Source organism: Zootoca vivipara, chromosome 7, assembly GCF_963506605.1.
Source record: "Zootoca vivipara chromosome 7, rZooViv1.1, whole genome shotgun sequence".
NCBI classification, from domain to species: domain Eukaryota; kingdom Metazoa; phylum Chordata; class Lepidosauria; order Squamata; family Lacertidae; genus Zootoca; species Zootoca vivipara.
Window position 1 is genome coordinate 59,708,161 of NC_083282.1, and position 20,255 is coordinate 59,728,415.

Below are 20,255 nucleotides of genomic sequence, written 5' to 3' on the forward strand. Positions count from 1 at the left end.
TTCTAGCCTCGTGCTTACTAAGTGAGTGCACACCTAGAGGTCCCAGGCATTTGTGTTGTGTCTTCTCCCCCCTACAGTACTTAAGATGTCCTACCTATGTGGGCCCACAGATAATTTTAGACTCTGGGCTTGGTGCTCTCTCTCTCTCTCTCACACACACACACACACACTTCTTCTTCGGCGATCACTTGTAGCCGAGTAAGATTGTCTTCCATAAACACGACTTTAACAATGAGTCTGTAAGTGACTGTGGAGGCCAATTCTGGATCCACACGTCCTTCCACAGTAGGGACATTGGTTTCCAGGCGGGAGTTGATCATGTTGTGGATTTGCCAAGTGTGCCTTCCCATTAGCACGTTTCTCCCTTGCGTCCTGAGATCGAGTTTCTTCAAAGCCCATGACACCTTTGGTAAAGGCTGTTCTCCAACTGGAGAACACACACACACACTCACACAATCTCTTCATATGGTAATCTGTATCATTTCACTTACATCCAAATGTGGTAAGCACATACTGATTCTGCCCCTCAAATAACATCCCTGGTAACCAAGATGTTTCTGATACACACAAATAGGTTGTGTGAAGTCCAATGTTCTCAACATGTCACTAGACTACAGCAGAGCCTTATTACAGGTGCACTCCAGGTTTCAAGAGAATGGTGGGTAGTTCTTGTGTGGCAATGTCCCTCCCTCCCCAGGAAATAAGACACAAGACACGGTGAATAGATTTAAGTGGGTGAAAAGGCCACAACTTTATTGGTTTCAGATGTTGAGCGGTATTGGCTTAGGCATTGGAACCTAACCGACTATATCCGACTGTAACCCGTGTGTTACAGTCTGGGAGAAATTAACCACCAGGAAGGAGCCCAGTGATGTAGATCTACTGAGACACCTCCTGTGGCCACCGTTGGGGGGTGCCATAAGGCCCTGACCTCCGTAGGCCCAGGACAAAGCTACCGCCCCCGGAACCCCTTTAACGGGGCTAAATCTCCAAATTGCGGGCAGAGGATGACGTAATCTGCCCCCCCATTTCTCTTATGCAAATTTCCAATGATCTGTGTCATTTCACTTACATCCAAATGTGGTAAGCACATACTGATTCTGCCCCTCAAATAACATCCCTGGTAACCAAGATGTTTCTGATACACACAAATAGGTTGTGTGAAGTCCAATGTTCTCAACATGTCACTAGACTACAGCAGAGCCTTATTTCAGGTGCACTCCAGGTTTCAAGAGAATGGTGGGTAGTTCTTATAGCACAAAGCTGTGGAGATACACAACCCTGCTGTAGCAATGACATGTCTGCTTGCTTAGGATACTGTGTGTTCCCCTCTCATGCTTCCACCCACCATCTTAACATCTTTGCAAATTCCCAGATCGCTAAACTGGCTGCCTACCTTCTTCACCTGCCTTAGAAGTGACATCTTCAGCTCATGAAAGTCCATTCACATGCTAAACCAAAGTGGAGAAGGTATAACAGAGTTGTGTATCAACCTTCCCTGTTCCAAAGGCTGTTTGAAACTCAGAAGGCAGAACTCTCCATGCGTGAGATCCAAAAGCCCCCACTGACACCCCATGTCACAGCAAAACTGAGGAAAGTACAGCATAAATAATTTCTGCTTCTGCCCTTACCATTACTGTGGGGAACAAAAACACAGAGTGAATGAGGCCACAAGGATAAATTGAATCTCCTCAACAGGCTTTGCATTTTGGTGTTTTATTCACAGTTTTTGATCATCTGCTTTGCTACTTTTTGCATTCCATGTCAAAAGGTGGAAAGCCAGCTGCCTTTATTGTTTCTCTCCAGGATGAGCCTTGGCTTAAAGTGCCAACTAAAACTTAGGTTTTGGTACCCGCTTTATGGTGGCACTTGGGTGACTGTGTTGCAATTTATCCCAGAAGCTCTTGTTAAGGCAGACCTGCTTCTTCTGAAGTTCTTCTGAAGTTCCTACAACATCTCCTTCTGAGTGGCCTTAGAAAATGAGTGAGCTCAAGCCTCTGAATGGAAGTCCCGGGTGAACTGCATGGCAATTTCAGTGTTTTGAGCCTGTTGCAGACAAGCCTGGCTTCTTCCCAAAAATGGGTTTCCACTTTGAGAAATCCACTCTTTCAACATCCATCACCTTCCTCGTGTGATCTGTATCTCGATTATACCGATAACCACAGGTGGGTTTTTGCAAAGTGTAAAATGGTGTGTACGTGTTGGAGTAGTTAGGGTTGTAGAAAGCATATCTGAGAGATTCACGCTTGTGTCCCCCAGGGTGGAGGACAACAGGGACATACTGAGAAACTAAAGCCTGCTCCATCTTGTAGCCCAGAGCTACTGGGAACGGCTTCTGATGCTTGTTTGCAGCAGTTTTGGCTGCGTTCTTCTCCTGTGACATCTTGCAGGCGCAGATACATACCTTGGGTTTAATGGGTGGTTTTGTCTGTGAAGATAAAAGCCACATGGAAGAAGGACATGTTGAGTCAATTTGTTATACAGGGAACTGCATGAGCCCCCCACCCCCTTGGATATCTAATTGCCCCTTCCCTACAAATCAATTCCTCTCCCCTGGCCCATGGCCCAATCTTTAATTCATATCCAATTGAATTAGATGAAGATTTAAAAGCATTTTTAACTTAACATCAACAAAAAGAATAGAGATACAGTGGTACCTCCCAAGACGAATGCCTCGCGCAACAAAAAACGCGCTAGACGAAATCGTCTTGCAATGTTTTTGGTGACTCGCAAGACAAAGTTTTCAATGGTCGCACTTCGCAAGACGAAGTTTTTCAGCGGGTTTTTGTTTGGTTTTTTTTTTTTGCCGTGGCAACCCACGCTTCACAAGACGAAATTATCGCTAGACGAAGCGACTCATGGCACGAATTAATTTCATCTTGCGAGGCACCACTGTAATAGGAAGAAAATGCATCTTTCCATACTGAAGGTATGGAAATTCCTCTGACGACAAGTGTGCATAAGCATACATGATTTTTAAATAAACTATAATAGCCAGCAATTCTAAAAACCCAATTGTATTTTTCTTCAATTCAAGTGCCGGTTCTATTAGTGCCAGCCATTTGGAGAGAAATATTTGTGTGAGAACTATTTTTTAATTGTTACTTAACCAGCTAGATCCAATATAGCTGCTTTATTTATTGCCAGTGACACCCGCACTCCAGGTAATTGTTGAATGGAAACCTGTGTCGATTATCCTGTTTAAACTCTGACGGCACTTGAGCTTATTTTTAAACTCTGTTAACGGGTTTTCTACTTTCCATGATGCTCTGAGCCCATTAGGCTGCATTATTTTAGGCCTCTAGATCTGGCTCTGTCCACTGGCTTGTAAAGCTATTAATCCTGTAACAAGGGGAATCGGCAACCATTCATGTAAATCACTGAATGTCTATGACGCCAAGGGAGTCAGTGCAATAAAATAACCAGCAGTTTCTTCCAAGCGGGGGGACAGAGCCTTCAGCCTTTTTCAGATAAATGGGTTATCAAGCAACAGATACATAGGATCCAGATTTCTTCTTGCAAGGAAACTCTTCAGTTTCACAAAAAAATGCATTCACGATATAATCAGCTATCCTAGGAGAGCTTCATTGTCTATCAAAACACACCAGTTGCCCCCCTTTTTTTGAGACAGACCCTCTTTTGTGGCACCGGTATCCGAGAAACTGAATCACTGCCTGTTTTGTCCCTATTTGCCTTTTCAGAAATGCTCCACTGGGATTTTTTTTAGTGTGAGATGCTAAGAGCAGTCGTTCTTCAGTATTACTGCCCAGGTCCCCCAGAATTTAATCCTTAAGTTGGGAGATGGCTACTAAACATGATGCCTCTGTTCTACTTGCACTGTTCTGCTTCTGAATTCCAGTTGTTGGAAACTGTAGGAGGGGAGAGTGACATGGACACCTGGTTGGCCACTGTGAGAACAGGACACTGGACTAGACTGGTCACTGGCCAGATTTAACAGGCCTATTCTTATTGTTATACATTTGGGCTGTGCTTTTTCTCTAGAAATCCGGTACTCACCATGAAGTTGTTATAGTAAGTGCCACACTTTTTAACAACAGAAAAGAGATGCTGGTAAGGAGCACCCCACCCCCGAAAAAAGCACTGTGTTTGGGGGAAGCTGGGCAATAGGGTGATGACTTTTTCATTTTTTCTCTCTCAAAAATTATTTCCTGTAGCACAAATGGATGAACTTTTGCCTATTAATGACTAAAATGAGGTATATTCCGTTGAAATATTTAAAAAAAGGTTACACACAAACCGCTTTAAAAAAATTTGTATGCCGTTTTACCATTTCATAAAATTGTATTAACAATTCTATATATATTTTGTATCAAATTTGGACACAACACTACATTCCACAATGGGGAGTGTTCTTAGCAACATAGGGTATACAAATGTCACACCTGCGCAAGGTAACAGCCCCTTTTTGGGACCTCAAAACTCAGCCAGCAGACCCTGCCGGACATGCTGGGAAAAGAACCTACAGAAGAGGTAGCAAAACATCGTCCTCTACTGTTACTGCAGCTAAAAAAAGCTTCCTTGTGTGTTTGATGACCCTATATAATGTTGTATATATGTGACTCTAAAGCTTGGGTTCAATTTTATATCTGCTTACAGTGACTTCAAAAATGGTCAAAAAACTGATAAATATTTTTTTTAAATCATTTTGTGTGTGAGGTTTTTTTTTATCAAATCTCTTTGAAAGTAAGATTTTATCAAATCTTTAATGAAAGCTCATCAAATTATGATACAGGGAAATGGGGTTGTAAAAAAGTCATCACCCTACTGGGCAATCAGTCAGCTTCTTTGGAGATGAAGACTAACTGGCCACATAATGCCCTGATGGGCTTTCCAAAGGGATGAGCTGGGTTGCAATAGCTGCAACAACCAAAAGAGCAAAAAATGGGCCTGGGCTAGAGAATTGCTATGTGAGTGAGCAGAAAACTGGAGGGGAGATGCTACAAGAACTGGGGATGCTACAAGAACTGGGGACATACCTATGTCTTGTTCTGTAATGAATCCAAAGCTGTGACTAATGGGGAAGCAAGATCTTTTGGGGCTATAAGCCCCTCCATCCTATGCTCAGGTTGTATATATGTGTAAATAAAACCATATAACTTAAAGAGACCATAGTCTCTGCTGTCTTTCCAAGGAACTTGAGCCGCAGGAAAGTGCTGGTATCCCTGGAGTCTCACCACTTGGAGTTCGGGGTGGCATGTAGCATAATGTTTTTATGAGAAGGATTCATCTATTCTCTGGTGCAAGCAAATGTATGTACATGGCCAGTGTGGTGTAGTGGTTAAGAGCGGTAGACTCCTAATCTGGGGAACCGGGTTCGCATCTCCGCTCCTCCACATGCAGCTGCTGGGTGACCTGGGGCTAGTCACACTTCTCTGAAGTCTCTCAGCCCCACTCATCTGACAGAGTGTTTGTTGTGGGGGAGGAAGGGAAAGGAGAATGTTAGCTGCTTTGAGACTCCTTAGGGTACTGATAAAGCGGGGTATCAAATCCAAACTCTTCTTCTTCCTCCTCCTCTAAAGCACAATCTGCAACTTCACACACTGCAGCTGTGAGGGTACCCCAACTGTTGTGGGACAGTTCTACTTTTTGACTGTTTACTGAGCCAAAAGAACAAACATCAGCCTATTTTAAACAGAACCTCCAGCAATGTCTAATAATGGGTGTCAGGCAGCAGTCACTGTTATGAAAATAGAATTATTGCAAGCATGCCCCTATTTTTGACAGTGCCAGAGGGCATGCTATACCAGAGAAAATGGTCAGTTACCGGTACTTTCTGTCTTTGCATTTCTTTAATCCAGGTGGCTAATGGAGGGCTTGGATCTCTAGGTGGGCAAGGGTGCCTGCAATAAAAAAAATAAAAATTATTAAGAAGATCGAGTGTGCAGCTTGCACACCTCAGCCCAGCAGGAGTTTGCTTCAAATTATAGCGCAGACACTCTTCCATTCCAATTAACCTCTGTCTCCAGGGGCCATCCCAAGATCTCAAGTTTCAGCCCTGAACTTCCAGAGGCTGGGGTGCTCCTGACCCGGCAACTCTAGAAACAAGTCTACTATATAAATGCAAATTTTAAATTTGATGTCCCATCTGCTTTGCCATCACTGGCATGCAGCCCTTGGAAAGTGGACCAGAAGGGAAACAGCCTCTTGGACTGCAAATGTTTTCCCACCTTAGCTCTGGTAGAAAACTTACACTCTGTAGAATAGCATGCCATGATTTTAACGTTCTGAAGAATTATTTCAAAGACCATAAGCTGAGAGGCATTATCCTTCCCTCACATGCACCCAACTGGAACCATGTTCAGATACCAAAAATAATGCTGAGTCACGCCAGTAAGAAACACTGAGATATACATCGGCTAATGAAGGAGATAAATAAAGCAAAAGTAAAATAAAATATATCCAAATTTAAAAGATTTTTTTCCTCCCTTGTTTCTGTTTTCAAAGTGCTCCATAGGACCCAGCTGCAAAGGAAATGGTTCTCAGCCTTCCTGTATTCATTAAAGCTGCTCATAGAGGTGCAAAATACTGGGTGTTTCATAACACGACATATTTTCCAGATTAACTAGCAAGCTGTCTTGTCAACCCTTTTCAAAGCCTGCGGCAACTAGTAATGTGCCCATAAGAAATGACATGGGCAACAAACCTCCCAGAAACACAGACACACGCTTGGGATGAAGTCATGGGAACTAAGAAATGATCCACACCAGGATTATAAATAAGGGTGTCGCCTTTTTTACTGGCCCGCTGTACACTCCTGTGCCTGCAAACACACATTAAACTGCCCTAATGCAGTTGGTACATTTGGAGTGTTTGTGCCAGTCTCAAAATGGCTGCCATATCTTAAAGAAAGAGAGATGGCCACAAAATGGTACAGGCGTGTTGGAAAAGGCACCTATATCAGCTAGCGCAGTGCTCACTCCCAGGGAGAAGCTCTGTGCCCCTCTTCCGTCCAGTGAAATGTGGGCATGTTTAAGGAGAGGCTGAACCAGTGCCAGGAGAAATTGAGCAGAGAGAGCAAACAGTCTCTCTGCACAGCGGATTTCTGAGGGGATGTTTGCAAATACCCTTCACAGGTGACACAGGAGGTTCTGGTGGGCACACTGGTTCTGCTGCCCCAAGATGCTGTCTTGATGACCCCTGACCAAGTGCACATTTAACACAGAATTCACTGCCACAAGGGGGTTCTGATGGCTACCAGCTCAGAAGGCTTTGAGGAAGGACAAACAATTTCATGAATGATACCCCTGTCAAGAGCTATAAGCTGGTACGGCTAAATGACACCTCCGTTTTTCAGATAGTTTGTTGAATTGCAACAGAGAGGTTCTAGACATTCTTAAACCATCAGCTACCTAGCTTCCAGAGTAACCTCCAGACGGAGTTCAAAGGGAGGGCAGAGATCAAGCTGAGAAACAGCCTGAATTACACCTCCAGATCGCTCTTCTCTCGACTCCATCTCATCATTTTACATTATTGATGAGTTCTATATTCTTTCCTCGCGGTTCCTGCATTTGCTCTTTGCCTGCCTCTGATGAAGTGCTTGTTATAGCGACAATGTTTAGGTTCATATTAGGTTTACTGTTTCATCAGCTGCTTTATAGAAAACAAACATGCCGCTTGACAGCATGGATCAGAATCTTTGTGACCAAGAAAAACCATCCCCGGAGAGATCAATATCATGCCCACACTGTCACCTCTCCTGACTTTCATATATCTTGGTTTCATTTGCACAGGGACCTATACATGTGCACTCAAATTGCTACATGCTCCTGCAGGGGTTCACAAGGTACCCCACCCACCCGTACTACAGCCACAGTACATAAAAGCAGGGTCCTTGTAGAGGGTACGGGGCAAAATAGGCCTTCCAACAACTATTTGATCCAAAATGCCTGTGGCTGTAAATATTGAGTCTGGTCAATAAGCTGGTGGCTATCCAGAGTGTTGCTAGCTGGATCTTATCCCCATCAAGGCAATACAGTTCCACAATTCCCACGACCTGGTGACTCCCAAAATTCCATACAAGTACAAAAAAAGGATATATGAATGGATATAAGGAGAGGCTGAAGGTCATTGGTCCATATAGCCCAGCATCCTGTTCTCTCTTTAGCCAAGCAGGTGCTTATGGGAAGCCAACAGGAAAGATCTGAGACTGAGAGCACCCGATCTTTCTGGGGTTTCCAGCAACTGGCATTCAGAAGCACACACAGACGGCGGTTATTAGCCACTAGCTATCCAAATGCACCCTTCCTTGAGCTCCACCCAATAACTCTTCTAAATACAGTCCCTTCTATGGTGTCCCTTTTCCCATCCTGCGCCTAGCTGCTTCCTTTTTTGCTGCCAGAGAAAACCTCTCTGTGTTTGGGCATTTTAAGCTACGGGAAGACAATGTCCTATGCAATCCAGATAAGGTGGATTTGATTTAGGCACGCAGCCCACGTCCCGCAGGCAGCGGCTGGTGTTCCGGATAAGCTGCTGGACTGGACACCTTCAAGGGACCGGCGTTGGCTCTCTCCAATCCTGGAAAGAGGCTCCAGGGACATCCCTCGTGGGACTCCGCCCCTCTCTCCTCGGAGCCCTGAAGCCCTGCCGCCGCCGCCTCCTCCTCCTACCTCCGAGGGAAGCCTCCCCGCGGTGTCCTCCCGTCGCGTCACTCGGCAGCTCCTCCTCCGCCACCTCGCGATGTTCCTAAGCGCCGGGAAAAGCGCCGCCCGGGAGGAGGGAAGGCTGGGGCGCTGCGCCCGGGCGCATGATGACCTTCGCCGCCTGGTGCTGCCACCCTTTGCAGCCGGAGAGAGCGCGGCGCGGTGCCGCGTCCTGCGTGGACAGCTCATTGTGACTCGGGCAGGGCGTCAGCCGGCCACGCAGAGCCGGGCGATCCCGAAAAGGGAAGCGAGCGGCAGGGCGAGGGATCCCGTGGCTGATCGGGGCTTCGTAGGAGAAGCGCCCTGGCCTTGGGGGAAGCCACGTGCGCGACCCTACTCCAGGCTCGGTGCATGCGATGAGAAACTCCAGACATGCTCAGAGACACAGTTTTTTATTTTGTTTGAAAAAACCGTATCCTTGAGGTAAGGCCTGAGCCTACTCCACGGATGGGTTTGAAGCCAAGGCAGGCGTCGTCGCTCGCCTCCTCAAATCCGTAGTTCTCTTAGGATGGGGCGTCCGTACAGGATGCCGCGCAGTGGTGCTCGCTTGCAATGTGACGTTGCGCCCACGTGTTTCCTGCTCCTGCGCAGCTCGCTATTCAGCGGGAAAGCGCAGGGATACATTGGGCGAGCCCTTAATGAACTTTTTGCCTCGGTCAAAGGACATTCCTTACGTGCAGCAAACGTGCTGGGTGCGTTAAGTCACCTTAAAGAGTGTTTGTTCGAATCGGGAGGCATTTTGCGCTTCCTTCCATGTTGCTGCACGAGAAGGAGTCCGATGTAGTGGATAGAATGCGTGCTGCTGGACTTGGACCTGTGAGAAATAGATTCACACAGCAACACTTGCCTCATGTTTCTAATACTGTACTGTTAGGCAGAACAACAAGGGAACAGATGGGCAGAGAGCAGCTCACTGGACAACACTGTGTGCGCCTAAAGCTGACCTTCAGTGTGCTGGAGGACATGGCCCGGTTCCCAGTGTTGAAATGAGATTAAAGCTAACAGTCCTGTCAGCTTTTGTAGGCGGAATGGCAGGGAGCGGTGAGAGACACCATCTTCTCTTGCATCAGGCAGCAAAATGTCTTCTACTTAAGCCCACCCTTCCATTCAGAATTCCCAGTGTGGTTTGCTATATGTCATCCGTCCTGAGCTCCTTGGATGAAGAGCGGGAACAGGATACAACTCTGATAAATAGCATATTCCCTCCCCAAATCCCTCTCACTGCCAAGGAAATGTAGTAAGTGAATAGTCAGAGAAACTACCCAGTTGACGCTGACACAAAACCCTACATGTACACTATATAAAAGAATATAAGTTTCACCACTCCACCCCACCCCCTTCTTCCCCAACCTTATACTGTTCTCAACAGTCACTACTGTCTAATAACAGATGCAACTGATCTGTAGAAAAGACTTTACAACCTGAAAAAGGCAATGCACATACTTTTGTATACCAAGGAAATCTTTATTTATTTATTTTTTAAAAATGGCATACTCCTAGAAGTTAATTAAGGTTGCTGGGAATCATAGTTTGGGGATAAACAATAGTTCCCATGATTTACTTCTTGGTGGGGTGTGCTTCAAACAGGGGCATAGCAATGGGGGCGATCCGCCCTGTGTGCCACCCTGGAGGGGGGGTGACACTCGGTGCGCCCCTCCCTGGCCCGCCCCTCGCCTCCACACACACCGAGCAGGTGAGCAAGCAAGCTGTGGAGCAAGGCTTTTTACTGGGCGGCAGGGCATTGCTACGTAGCGACGCATGCATCGTACGTAGCAACGCCGCTCATGTGCGCTGCGTAGCAGGTTACCGCTCCGGGTGCCAGAGCAGCTTCTGACGCCACTGGCTTCAAAGCAACCCAGATGTAGTTCTAAGAAGTTTTGTGTACTATTCAGAAATATTGTAAGGTGCCAAGCCGATCAGCATGGTACTTTACAGTCAAATCATCTGTGCACTGTTTTAATTACTGTCAGTGCCACACAAATACATTAATTAACCTGTGGCTGCTAGGAAGTTCGCATAAACTTAAAAATAAGCTTTGTGTTGGGTTTGTTCCCCAAACAAGTCCCACATACTTGAGAAGTCACTGCTATATAATTGTAGCCTGGCTATTGATGGATCAGTTTGCTTCTTGGTTGCTTGGCTGTGACAGTCGTATCATTCTTAAAAATCTGAAGAATTTTAGAATGGGGACTACGCCCTCTGGGTATGCACCATTTTTGTGCATACGCATAGCTGAGTTTCATGTGAGTTAGCGGCATGAATAACTTGGCGTCATGTCATAACAAATACTTGCAGGAAAGGGAGTGTCCTGCTATTCATTATGCAACCTCTGTGCTATATTTCTATCCGTTTTGCAAATGATCAGTCCTAGAGACCATGACCTGCTTATTATAAGCATTGTGGCTGTCACTGACAATATAGATCTGTGGAGGATGGGCAGGTATAGGTATCGTGCACCTATATTTGAGCGGCTTTCATTGGGTTTTCCAGAACCAATTGCATCTCACTAACTTCAAAGACACTTGAATACAGTTCCAGGGTTCTTCATTTCTTGAACAAGTATAATGTGTCACTGATTTAATATACCCCCCCCCCTTGACATTTCTCCCCGACCACAACTCCTAGGGATCATTGTGGCAGAACTAGCCCTGAGCAGGATGCAGGGTTGATGCAGGGCTGGTTCCATCAACAACGTGTCATGTTCTTCGCCTCCCCTTTTATAACATGTAGTTATACTTAACTCACCACCTGATATCATCACATTGTAAGTTTCTCCACCCTGTTCCACTCTGCCATCCATCATGCATGTAACTGGATGAAGGATTGAAGACTAAAAGAGGATGATCCTCAAACAGGGTTGCACTGTGTTGGTCTGGATCCAAATGATAGATCTCATTATATTTCACAACAAACTACAGAAAAATTCTGGAACTCGTAGTCCTGTCACCAGACACATGCAGGAGAATTCTGTTGCACGACTGCTCTTAGAGGATACCGAGTATGCACGAAACAAAGATCCATTTTTAAAAATTGAGTTTTAATTCCAAGTAACAAAACATACCCATACAAAGAACACACAGCTTAATAGTTGTACAGAAAAGAAAGAAAACTAGTGGCTGATAGTTGTAGTTTTAGATGTGCCAAGAAAGGCTGTCAAATAAAAGTGTCTCCGTCAATTTCCATGAGCTGATGGAGGGTAAAAAACCATGTTCAATGGTCTTAACAAGATCATTTATGTTGGGTTTCTTGAATAATCAAAGTTGCTTTTGAGCCGGTCTAATGTCAATACTGTCTGTTTAAGAAAAACAGGTGCCGGTAATTTCTGTTTAATTGCTCACAGGCGTGGGCTCTACTCCATGTATATAAGGCTCCATTGGAAAGCATTTTGTGTGGTAGTTGTGTGGGAGGTTTGAAGGGTTGGAATGTGGGTATGTAAAGTTGCTGGGGGAGGGAGCGTTTATCTTTAGTTTAAAGTCTCTTCCAACACAGTTTGTTTTTCTGTTAAAGAAAGCCAACCTTTTGTTTTTCTTCTGTATACTTTAAACGGTATACTGCTAGTCAGAGGTTTCATGCTAGGTTGGGGAAAATCTTTAAACTCTTGGTGGTGTATTTTAGCCAAGTCAACTTCTGTTTGCGTATTTTGTTTTTCTATAAACTCTGTGTGAGGTGTACTTTGAAGGGCCACTGGAAAACTGGGATATATGATTTATGTTAGCATGCTTAATACCCAGTGTTCCCCAATATTATTTCGTGATAATTTAAAGGATACCATGTCATTTAGAAAGTGTGAGTCTCTCCCCCCCCCACTTCAATCAATATTCCTTTTGTAAATGGTTAATTTGTGATATGTAAGTACAATGTCCCATACTTGCAAAATCCAGGCTACAAAAAGATTTGCAATTAAAGTTTTCCAGTGTTTTGCAATCAAAAATTTAACTGCAGCTAATAAAAGGAGGATCATTTGATTAACTGTTTAAAAAACAGAATAATTTGGGGGCAAAGCTACCACATGTGTACTGGAGAGCCAGGTAAATTGCATTGCCGCTAGCATGTGTTATGATTAATTCTACATAATTTGGCTGGGCACATGTACCAGCAATATGCTGTCTTTAAAGCATTTTCTCACGCTCTAATTGAGATGGATCCAAATGGTAAAAGGTAAAGGGTCCCCTGACTATTAGGTCCAGTCATGAATGACACTTGGGTTGTGGCACTCATCTCGCTTTATTAGCCGAGGGAGCTGGCATTTATTCCAAGTTTGTTCCCAGTGTTCTTCCTCTAATTCTCCAAAATCTTTCCCCCATTTTAGTCTTAATAAAGTGAGAGGAAGGGTAGCCAGTTGTGTGGGGATTTTATATACATGAGAGATGATTTCCCTTTCCCAGTGGGTTGCTTGAGTTGAGTAGTTGCTCAAAACTACTTACACTGCATAATGCTTGAATCATTATATCTGGCTGATTTGGAAAATGTATGATCTGCTATATCTCTAACCAGCTACATGGTATATCTCCGACTATAAAATTTATTTCTGGAGGTGTAATGGGTTTTTGATTAGTGTAGAAGTATCTGAGTTTAGGTAACCACACTGTTTTCTACCTAGCATATAAGCCTGATTTGGCTGTTGTGCAAAAGGAAGAAAGCTGAGTTATTAGGAACCTCCTGGGGGGGGGCAGATAAGTCACATTGGTGCGTGCTCATTGCTAGCCCATTGCAAACTGATTTACACCCCAATCATTTCTATTAGCCAAAACCAGTGCCGGATTTACATATAAACTAAACAAGCTATAGCTTAGGGCCCCACTCTCTTGCCCCCCCAATATACTTCTTCTTAATTGTATTTCACTATTAATATACTTCTTCTTAATTGTATTTCAGTTCAACAATTACTTTGATAAAATACATATTTTGTTATGTGCAAATGGCTCTAGATACCTATTAGGTCCGTAAATTACCATATAGCATATATTCAACACAAAAAACCTGTGACAATTTGTTGTTGACAAAGGACAGCTGGACATATAAAGGGCCCCTAAGTAGCTTAGGGGCTCATCAAACCTAAATCTGACCCTGGTCAAAACCTAGCCACATGGGGCTTACGGTAGGAAGGGAGGGGCAATGGGGGCGCTCCGCCCCGGGCAGCGCGATCCCGAGGGTGCCATGGCGGCTGCCCCCCGCCCACGCTGGGCACCCCGCCCCCAGAATGCACACTACGGCCATACGGGCGGTGCGCCATTCCCCCAGAATGCGCGCCACACCCCTATGGGCTGCATGCCACACCCCCAGAATGCACGCCAGCCACGCCCCCACCTGCTCTCCGCCCCCAGTGCCAAAGGATGAAGCTCCACCAGTGTCCAGCCAGACCCCACCATTGCTGAAGTATTGTTTAGCAGGTTGGAATTAATTCTAGCTCACTGTGTTCTTTCAATGCCTATAGCAAATGGAACAAATTGCTGAAATATTTGTTATCCTGGGAATGAAAGTACTGATTTACTACAAAATACAGATTTGGGGAACGATAATGAAACTTATCTCTTCACTTAAAAGCAGATGATACAATCAATGATACTTAAATTTCCCAAACCACTATTCTGCTAGAAAAAAAAACATTGTCCAAAAAACACTGACATCCATAGCAATAAACAGTTGGTGCAAATTGGAGCAACCCTTGTATGATTGGTACCAAATTCTAATGTTCCTTTTCTGTCAGTGCAATATTAAATGCAACATTAATTGCACAGTGCCTAAGAGACCCAGCCTGTGGCAGGTGCTGTCAAAGAAGCATCTCATGACAAACTCTAGCTGTTCAACAAGGGGAAATGTCAACCAGCAGAATATCAACAGGCAACACCTCAAAGAATGGCAAGGTAACATCATTCCCTCCCCTTTGAGTAACTGACAAACTTAAATGCCAGGCTGTGCACTGTTAAGATCAGATACATATTTTTCTTTTGAACAGATTCATAAAAAACTGTTAAATGTGTTTACTCATTACTGTTGGCTATATTTTGCTTAGATTTTCTAGCTCACGACTCTCATTGTTCAGTGTGTTCCAATTCACCACCGTGGTGCTGGTACCAACTGTGTTTTGACTGTTGTTGTATAAAACAAAGGTGTTTATTTCCACACCAAAAAATGGGCAAAGAGCAAAGCTCTCTCACACCTTGTGTTTGTGTTTGGTTAAACTAATATTTCTACCGCTGGTTTTTTTTATATTATTATTATTATCAAGATTTGATGATATGTTTGCATTTTCAACAAACAGGGGTAGAGAAAGACACGGTCTGAACAATGTTATCACATAAAGAGAGCACAATGGCTTCTGCAGAAGTGAGAATAGATAGAGATGTGCACATACAACTAAATATATAATTTGCTGGTGTTATGAGCAAGGGCAGAGAAACGAGGGGCTGTGGGGGCGGTTCGTCCCAGTTGTCACCATTGAGGGGGGTGACAAAATGCTGGGCGGCACTCACTGCGGGGCCTGTAGCGTGCCTGAGCCACAAGTCTCTCCTGAGAGTGATGCAGTGGCTTGGGCGCTCACAGGCTCTGTGCTGCCCCAAACAGTCTGCCTGCCGCCTCCCCCTCAACTGTAGGGCAGCTGAGTGGGAGGAGGCAGCCAGACTTCTCGGAGGCCCCCCAGAGTTCCCTGCCCTGCGGGCGGCTGGCCCCACCCCTGGGCACAGGGCGCACGCGCCACCTCAGGCGCCCGACTGGCTTGCTCCACCGCTGGTTATGAGTTGGGGAGGGGAGGGAAGCAGGCTGTATGTGAGATCCTTCTGACTCCTGGATCCAGCAAACGTTAAAATATGAGCCAGACTAGCTTCCTGTGTTGAGGTGATAGCTTGGGTCATGGGCCATTAAGGGATACAAAGGAAAGGGGCTCTGTGGGAGATGGCAAATGGGTAGGGCTCCTCCTCATCTCACAGTTAGAAGGATGAAGCAGAGTTTAGAGTTGAGTTGCAGTGATGTGAGCCAGATGGAAAGCAATAAGCTGTGAGCCAGAGCAATTTTGATGTCTCTTTGAATCCAAGCCTGTGGCTGTAGGAGAAGAAGAAGAGGAGGAGTAGTTTGGACTTGATACCCCGCCTTTCACTTCCCCTTAAGGAGTATCAAAGCGGCTAACATTCTCCTTTCCCTTCCTCCCCGACAACAAACACCCTGTGAGGTGGGTGGGGAAGTGTGACTAGCCCAAGGTCACCCAGCAGCTGCATGTGGAGGAGTGGAGACGCAAACCCGGTTCAACAGATTATGATTCTACCACTCTTAACCACTACACCACACCTTTTTGGGGTGTTGATGCTGTGAACCCCCATTGTTGTATATATATATGCTCAGGTTGTGTGTGTGTGTGTGTGTGTGTATGTATATATATATATATATATATATATATATATATATATATACACACACACACACACACACACACACACACACACACACACACACACACGTGTGTGTGTGTCAATAAACCATATATCCTAAAGACACCACAGTCTCCGCTGTGCCTCAGTCATTCCAAAAGGAAACATGAACCCTGGGCAAGCAGCTAGAACTCCTGCAATCTCACACTGCTTGGTGTGCCACACTATCTTTCGTTAACCCAAATTTGACTGACTTTTGGGTTGTCAGGCACAACCGAAGAGTTGTTTAGATTTGACATGAACAAAGTTTCCATCAGGGGGTTAATGTCAATTTGAAACCAGGTAATATGTACTGGCCTGTTGTCTTTGTCCATGGAGTTTTCTTGGCAGGGATACTGGAGTGGCTTGCCAGTTCCTTCTCCAGGTGGATCACGTTTAGTCAAAACTCTCCACTATGACCTGTCCATCTTGGGTGGCCCTGCATGGCATAGCTCATAGCTTCTCTGAGTTATTCAAGCCACGACAAGGCATTGGTCCATGGGGTCACAAAGAGTCGGACACGACTAAACAAATATGTACTGGGCCTGCCCTGTGCAGTCTGCGTTGGAGACCTCTGGAGATCTGTATGAGAATGGTATGTTTTAAAACGAGCAAAATTACCTACGGTACTTCAATTTACCTTGGTTCAAACTTGAGTGGTTTTATTTATCCATTACATTTATATCCTGCCCTTCATCCAAGATCTCAGGGTTAAACTCCCAGCTTTATCCTCACATCAACAGCATGAAGTACTGTAGGTTAGGTTCAGAAAGAGCTACTTGCCCCAGGTCCCCCTGTGAATTTCACCGAGTGAGTACCCACGTTTCCCATGGCCCGACAGGCTCATGCAATTTGGTGAAGCATTATGTCCCATTGTTAATGTCTAAAAGGAAAAGTACACTGGCATTCCAGCATGTCTGGAAACTGCACCATCTGATATGGAAGCCCTTTTTTCTAAACCTATGTGTGGAAAGGGATATAAAAATACTTTCTGTGTGTGCTCAGATGAAGAGTTATGAAAATCACCTCTTCATGAGTTTGGGGTCTGAGCCTTAGCTTAAAAACGAAACAAAACAACATGATCTATGCACTGGCAAGTCCTGGCTTATATTATTAAATCTTGTTGGAAGCTGCTGACCATGGTCAGATATTGTTACCAAGTATCTTGCTCTTATTTGTAAATTGCCTTGGTTCAAAGGTTCATCACTGCAGGGCACAAATATATACATGTACCAAGCTAGCCTCCATGGATGAGATGCAAAGAAGCACAAAGCATCACATTTGATATATTTGTATGCGCGCTTCTGGAATTTTCACCAGATATTTAAAAACAGGGGAAGTGAGAAGACCTAAAAAACCATAGAAGCTAAATTGAGCTCATTTATCTTTTGGGGTGTCCCAGTTGTCGTAACATAATCAAACATGTTGAAATCTACAATGTGCTTTTAAGGGCATGTTACAAAGCAGAATTCATGTACCTGGCTGGGTTTGCCCAGCTGGAATGTGGCAAAATGTCACGTGAACATGCAAGTTGTGTTACTCCCGATATGCCCATGCACCAAGATTTGGAAGCAAGAAGTGTTGACTGCATAGTGTATGCCATGGTGCAAAATTGGTGGAGGACCATTTTAGGTGAAAGCTGCTACTGGATCTGGGCTCTGAGCACTGGTGGGATTTGGAAGCAATTTATGAGTGCCTAAGTCCTTTTCATAAGTGCCATGCACGGACACATCCCCTAGTCAGAGATCTAGCTGGCGGAGATGGTAGTATAGTACTACAACTGTGATTCACATGCAGTTAGCCAATATGATTTGAGAGCTGAAAATAGTGCAGTTCTCTTTATATAGTGCTCTTTAAATAAATAGTGATGTTACTTATTAACTATATTTCATCATTTCAGATAGATAGCACAATCACATAACCTAGCTTTGTAAAGCACATGCACAGACACATGGAAATAAAATAATAAAAGTGATTCTTGCCAGGTCAGTTTCTTTTTCTTTGTTTAACTTTTTATACTTTCTTTTTTAACTGCAGACAATACATTAAAACAAACAAATATAAAACAAACAAAGCATTTCAAAGATCACATCGAAAGAGAAAAAGTACAAGTCAGGCATCCCCAAACTGCAGCCCTCCAGATGTTTTGGCCTACAACTCCCATGATCCCTAGCTAACAGGACCAGTGGTCAGGGATGATGGGAACTGTAGTCCCAAAACATCTGAAGGGCCGAAGTTTGGGGATGCCTGCATTGTAACAACTCTCATTTTAAAGACTCTTTCAGATGGAAGGGTTTGCAAGTGCACCTCACATCTCCAATCCAAATCAGGATTCTGCGGATCTGTGAGCTGATCACTGTTGATCCAAATAGGCAGACAGGATCAGCATGGCTGACACAGCAGCTGTGGTGAACAGTCATCCAAAACAGTGCCACCCCACAAGGTTAATTTTCACCTTTCCCCCTTTACTTTCCTGTTTTGGTAGCATAGCTACAGGGGAAGCTGCCCTCTGAAACCACCCAGATTTGCTAATCAGGGATAGTGTGGGTGCTTGCAAAAGGCCCACAACAGTGGTTGCTGACACTGTCCACTCGCTTCCAGTAAGACATATTTTGGCTTAGCATGTCATGTGAACCAGGCCTCTCTCTCTCTCTTTCATCTTTGTCTTATTTGCTCAAATGCGCAAATATTTGCTTAGAACTCTCATACGTATCAGTGGAATTTACTTCCAAATAACTGATATGGATCACTGCCTGAGGTACCCAGATGTGGTGCCCTCTTGTTACTTCCTCAGTCTTGCTGGAAGGTGGTGATCAGCTTGAAGCAGGTGGTAAAATGTGTCATGAACTTTCTGTGTTGGATCAGACCAGGACTGATTTGAGATAGTGTGTGAACATGCTGTAAAACAATGGGTGGGGAGAAGGTGGATTGAGACCTGCTGTTGGACCTCCAGGAGTTTCTGATTCCCGGGAAGTCCCGAGTTGAAATCTATTTTTGACACAGCCACAAAGACATTTAAGAAGCATTAGATAAGACCAGTGCCGGATTTAAACAAGCTATAGCTTAGGGCCCCACTCTCTTGGGAGCCCCCCAAAAATATACTTCTTAAGTGTATTTCAGTTCACCAATTACTTTGATAAAATACATATTTTGTTATATGCAAATGGCTTTAGATACCTATTAGGTCCATAAATTACTATATAGCACATATTCAACACAAAAAAAACAGTGACAATTTGTTGTTGACAAAGAACAGCTGGACATATAAAGGGCTCTAATACCTTCAGCAGCTTAGGGCCTTATCAAGCCTAAATCCAGCCCTGGATAAGACACACCATTCTCCTTGCCACTGACACTCATCTGTAACTTGGGGATAATTATTCTGGACTACCTTACAGGGCTGTTGTAAGAATTACTGCGATAATGTATGGGAAAGCCTGAAGCATGCAGTATAAATGTTAGTGGTATTAGTGTTGCAATGAGTTTCTATTGATAAGATGAAATGCAAGTCTCAAATCTCTTGCAAGCCGCTTCTTGTAGTACAAAAGGCAGAAGCTGAACTGGAAAATAAATGCTTAAAATGAAGTGTACACCGTGATAAACAGTTCTATCCTGTTTACCTGGAGGCAAGTCCCACTGAATTTAATCTAAGACTAAGACCCTTCCCTAACTGTAAATGTATGAGTTAGTTATGACAAATTATGCCTCATGAAAAAGCCAAAAATCCCTCAACATGGTTTAAACAGCAGGAGTTGTTCTATAAGCTGGTGGTGGCTCAGGAAATTGTGGTCCAGCCCTCCAATTTATTTATTTTTAAAAACATACCTAAATCATGTTAAGTGACCACACTTGTTTAAGTACACCTGAAGTAAGGTAAAAAAAAAAAAAAGGTAAAGGACCCCTGGATGCGTTCATCTCACTTTCAGGCTGAGGGAGCCAGCGTTTGTCCACAGACAGCTTTCTGGGAGCATGACTAAACAGTTTCTGGCGCAAAAAAAAAAACAGTTTACTTTCCTGCCGCAGCAGTACCTATTTATTTACTTGCACTGGCATGCTTTCGAACTGCTAGGTTGGCAGGAGCTGGGACCGAGCAACGGGAGTTCACCCCGTTGCAGGGATTCAAACCGCTGACCTTCTGATCAGCAAGCCCAAGAAGCTCAGTGGTTTAGACCGCAGTGTCACCCATGTCCCTGAA

General features: G+C 44.5%; 1 protein-coding gene across 1 annotated transcript; it reads right to left on the minus strand.

Annotated features, from left to right (window-relative positions):
- Positions 1 to 1,879: 1,879 nt before the first annotated feature.
- On the minus strand, positions 1,880 to 8,799 carry CIMIP3 (ciliary microtubule inner protein 3). The gene is made up of 3 exons (XM_035123050.2): positions 8,628 to 8,799; positions 5,786 to 5,861; positions 1,880 to 2,428 (listed from the first exon to the last, which is right to left on the minus strand). Exons 2-3 carry the CDS (start codon positions 5,804 to 5,806, stop codon positions 2,033 to 2,035), a joined length of 417 nt encoding a protein of 138 aa, XP_034978941.1. The 5' UTR covers positions 5,807 to 5,861; positions 8,628 to 8,799; the 3' UTR covers positions 1,880 to 2,032.
- Positions 8,800 to 20,255: the final 11,456 nt, after the last annotated feature.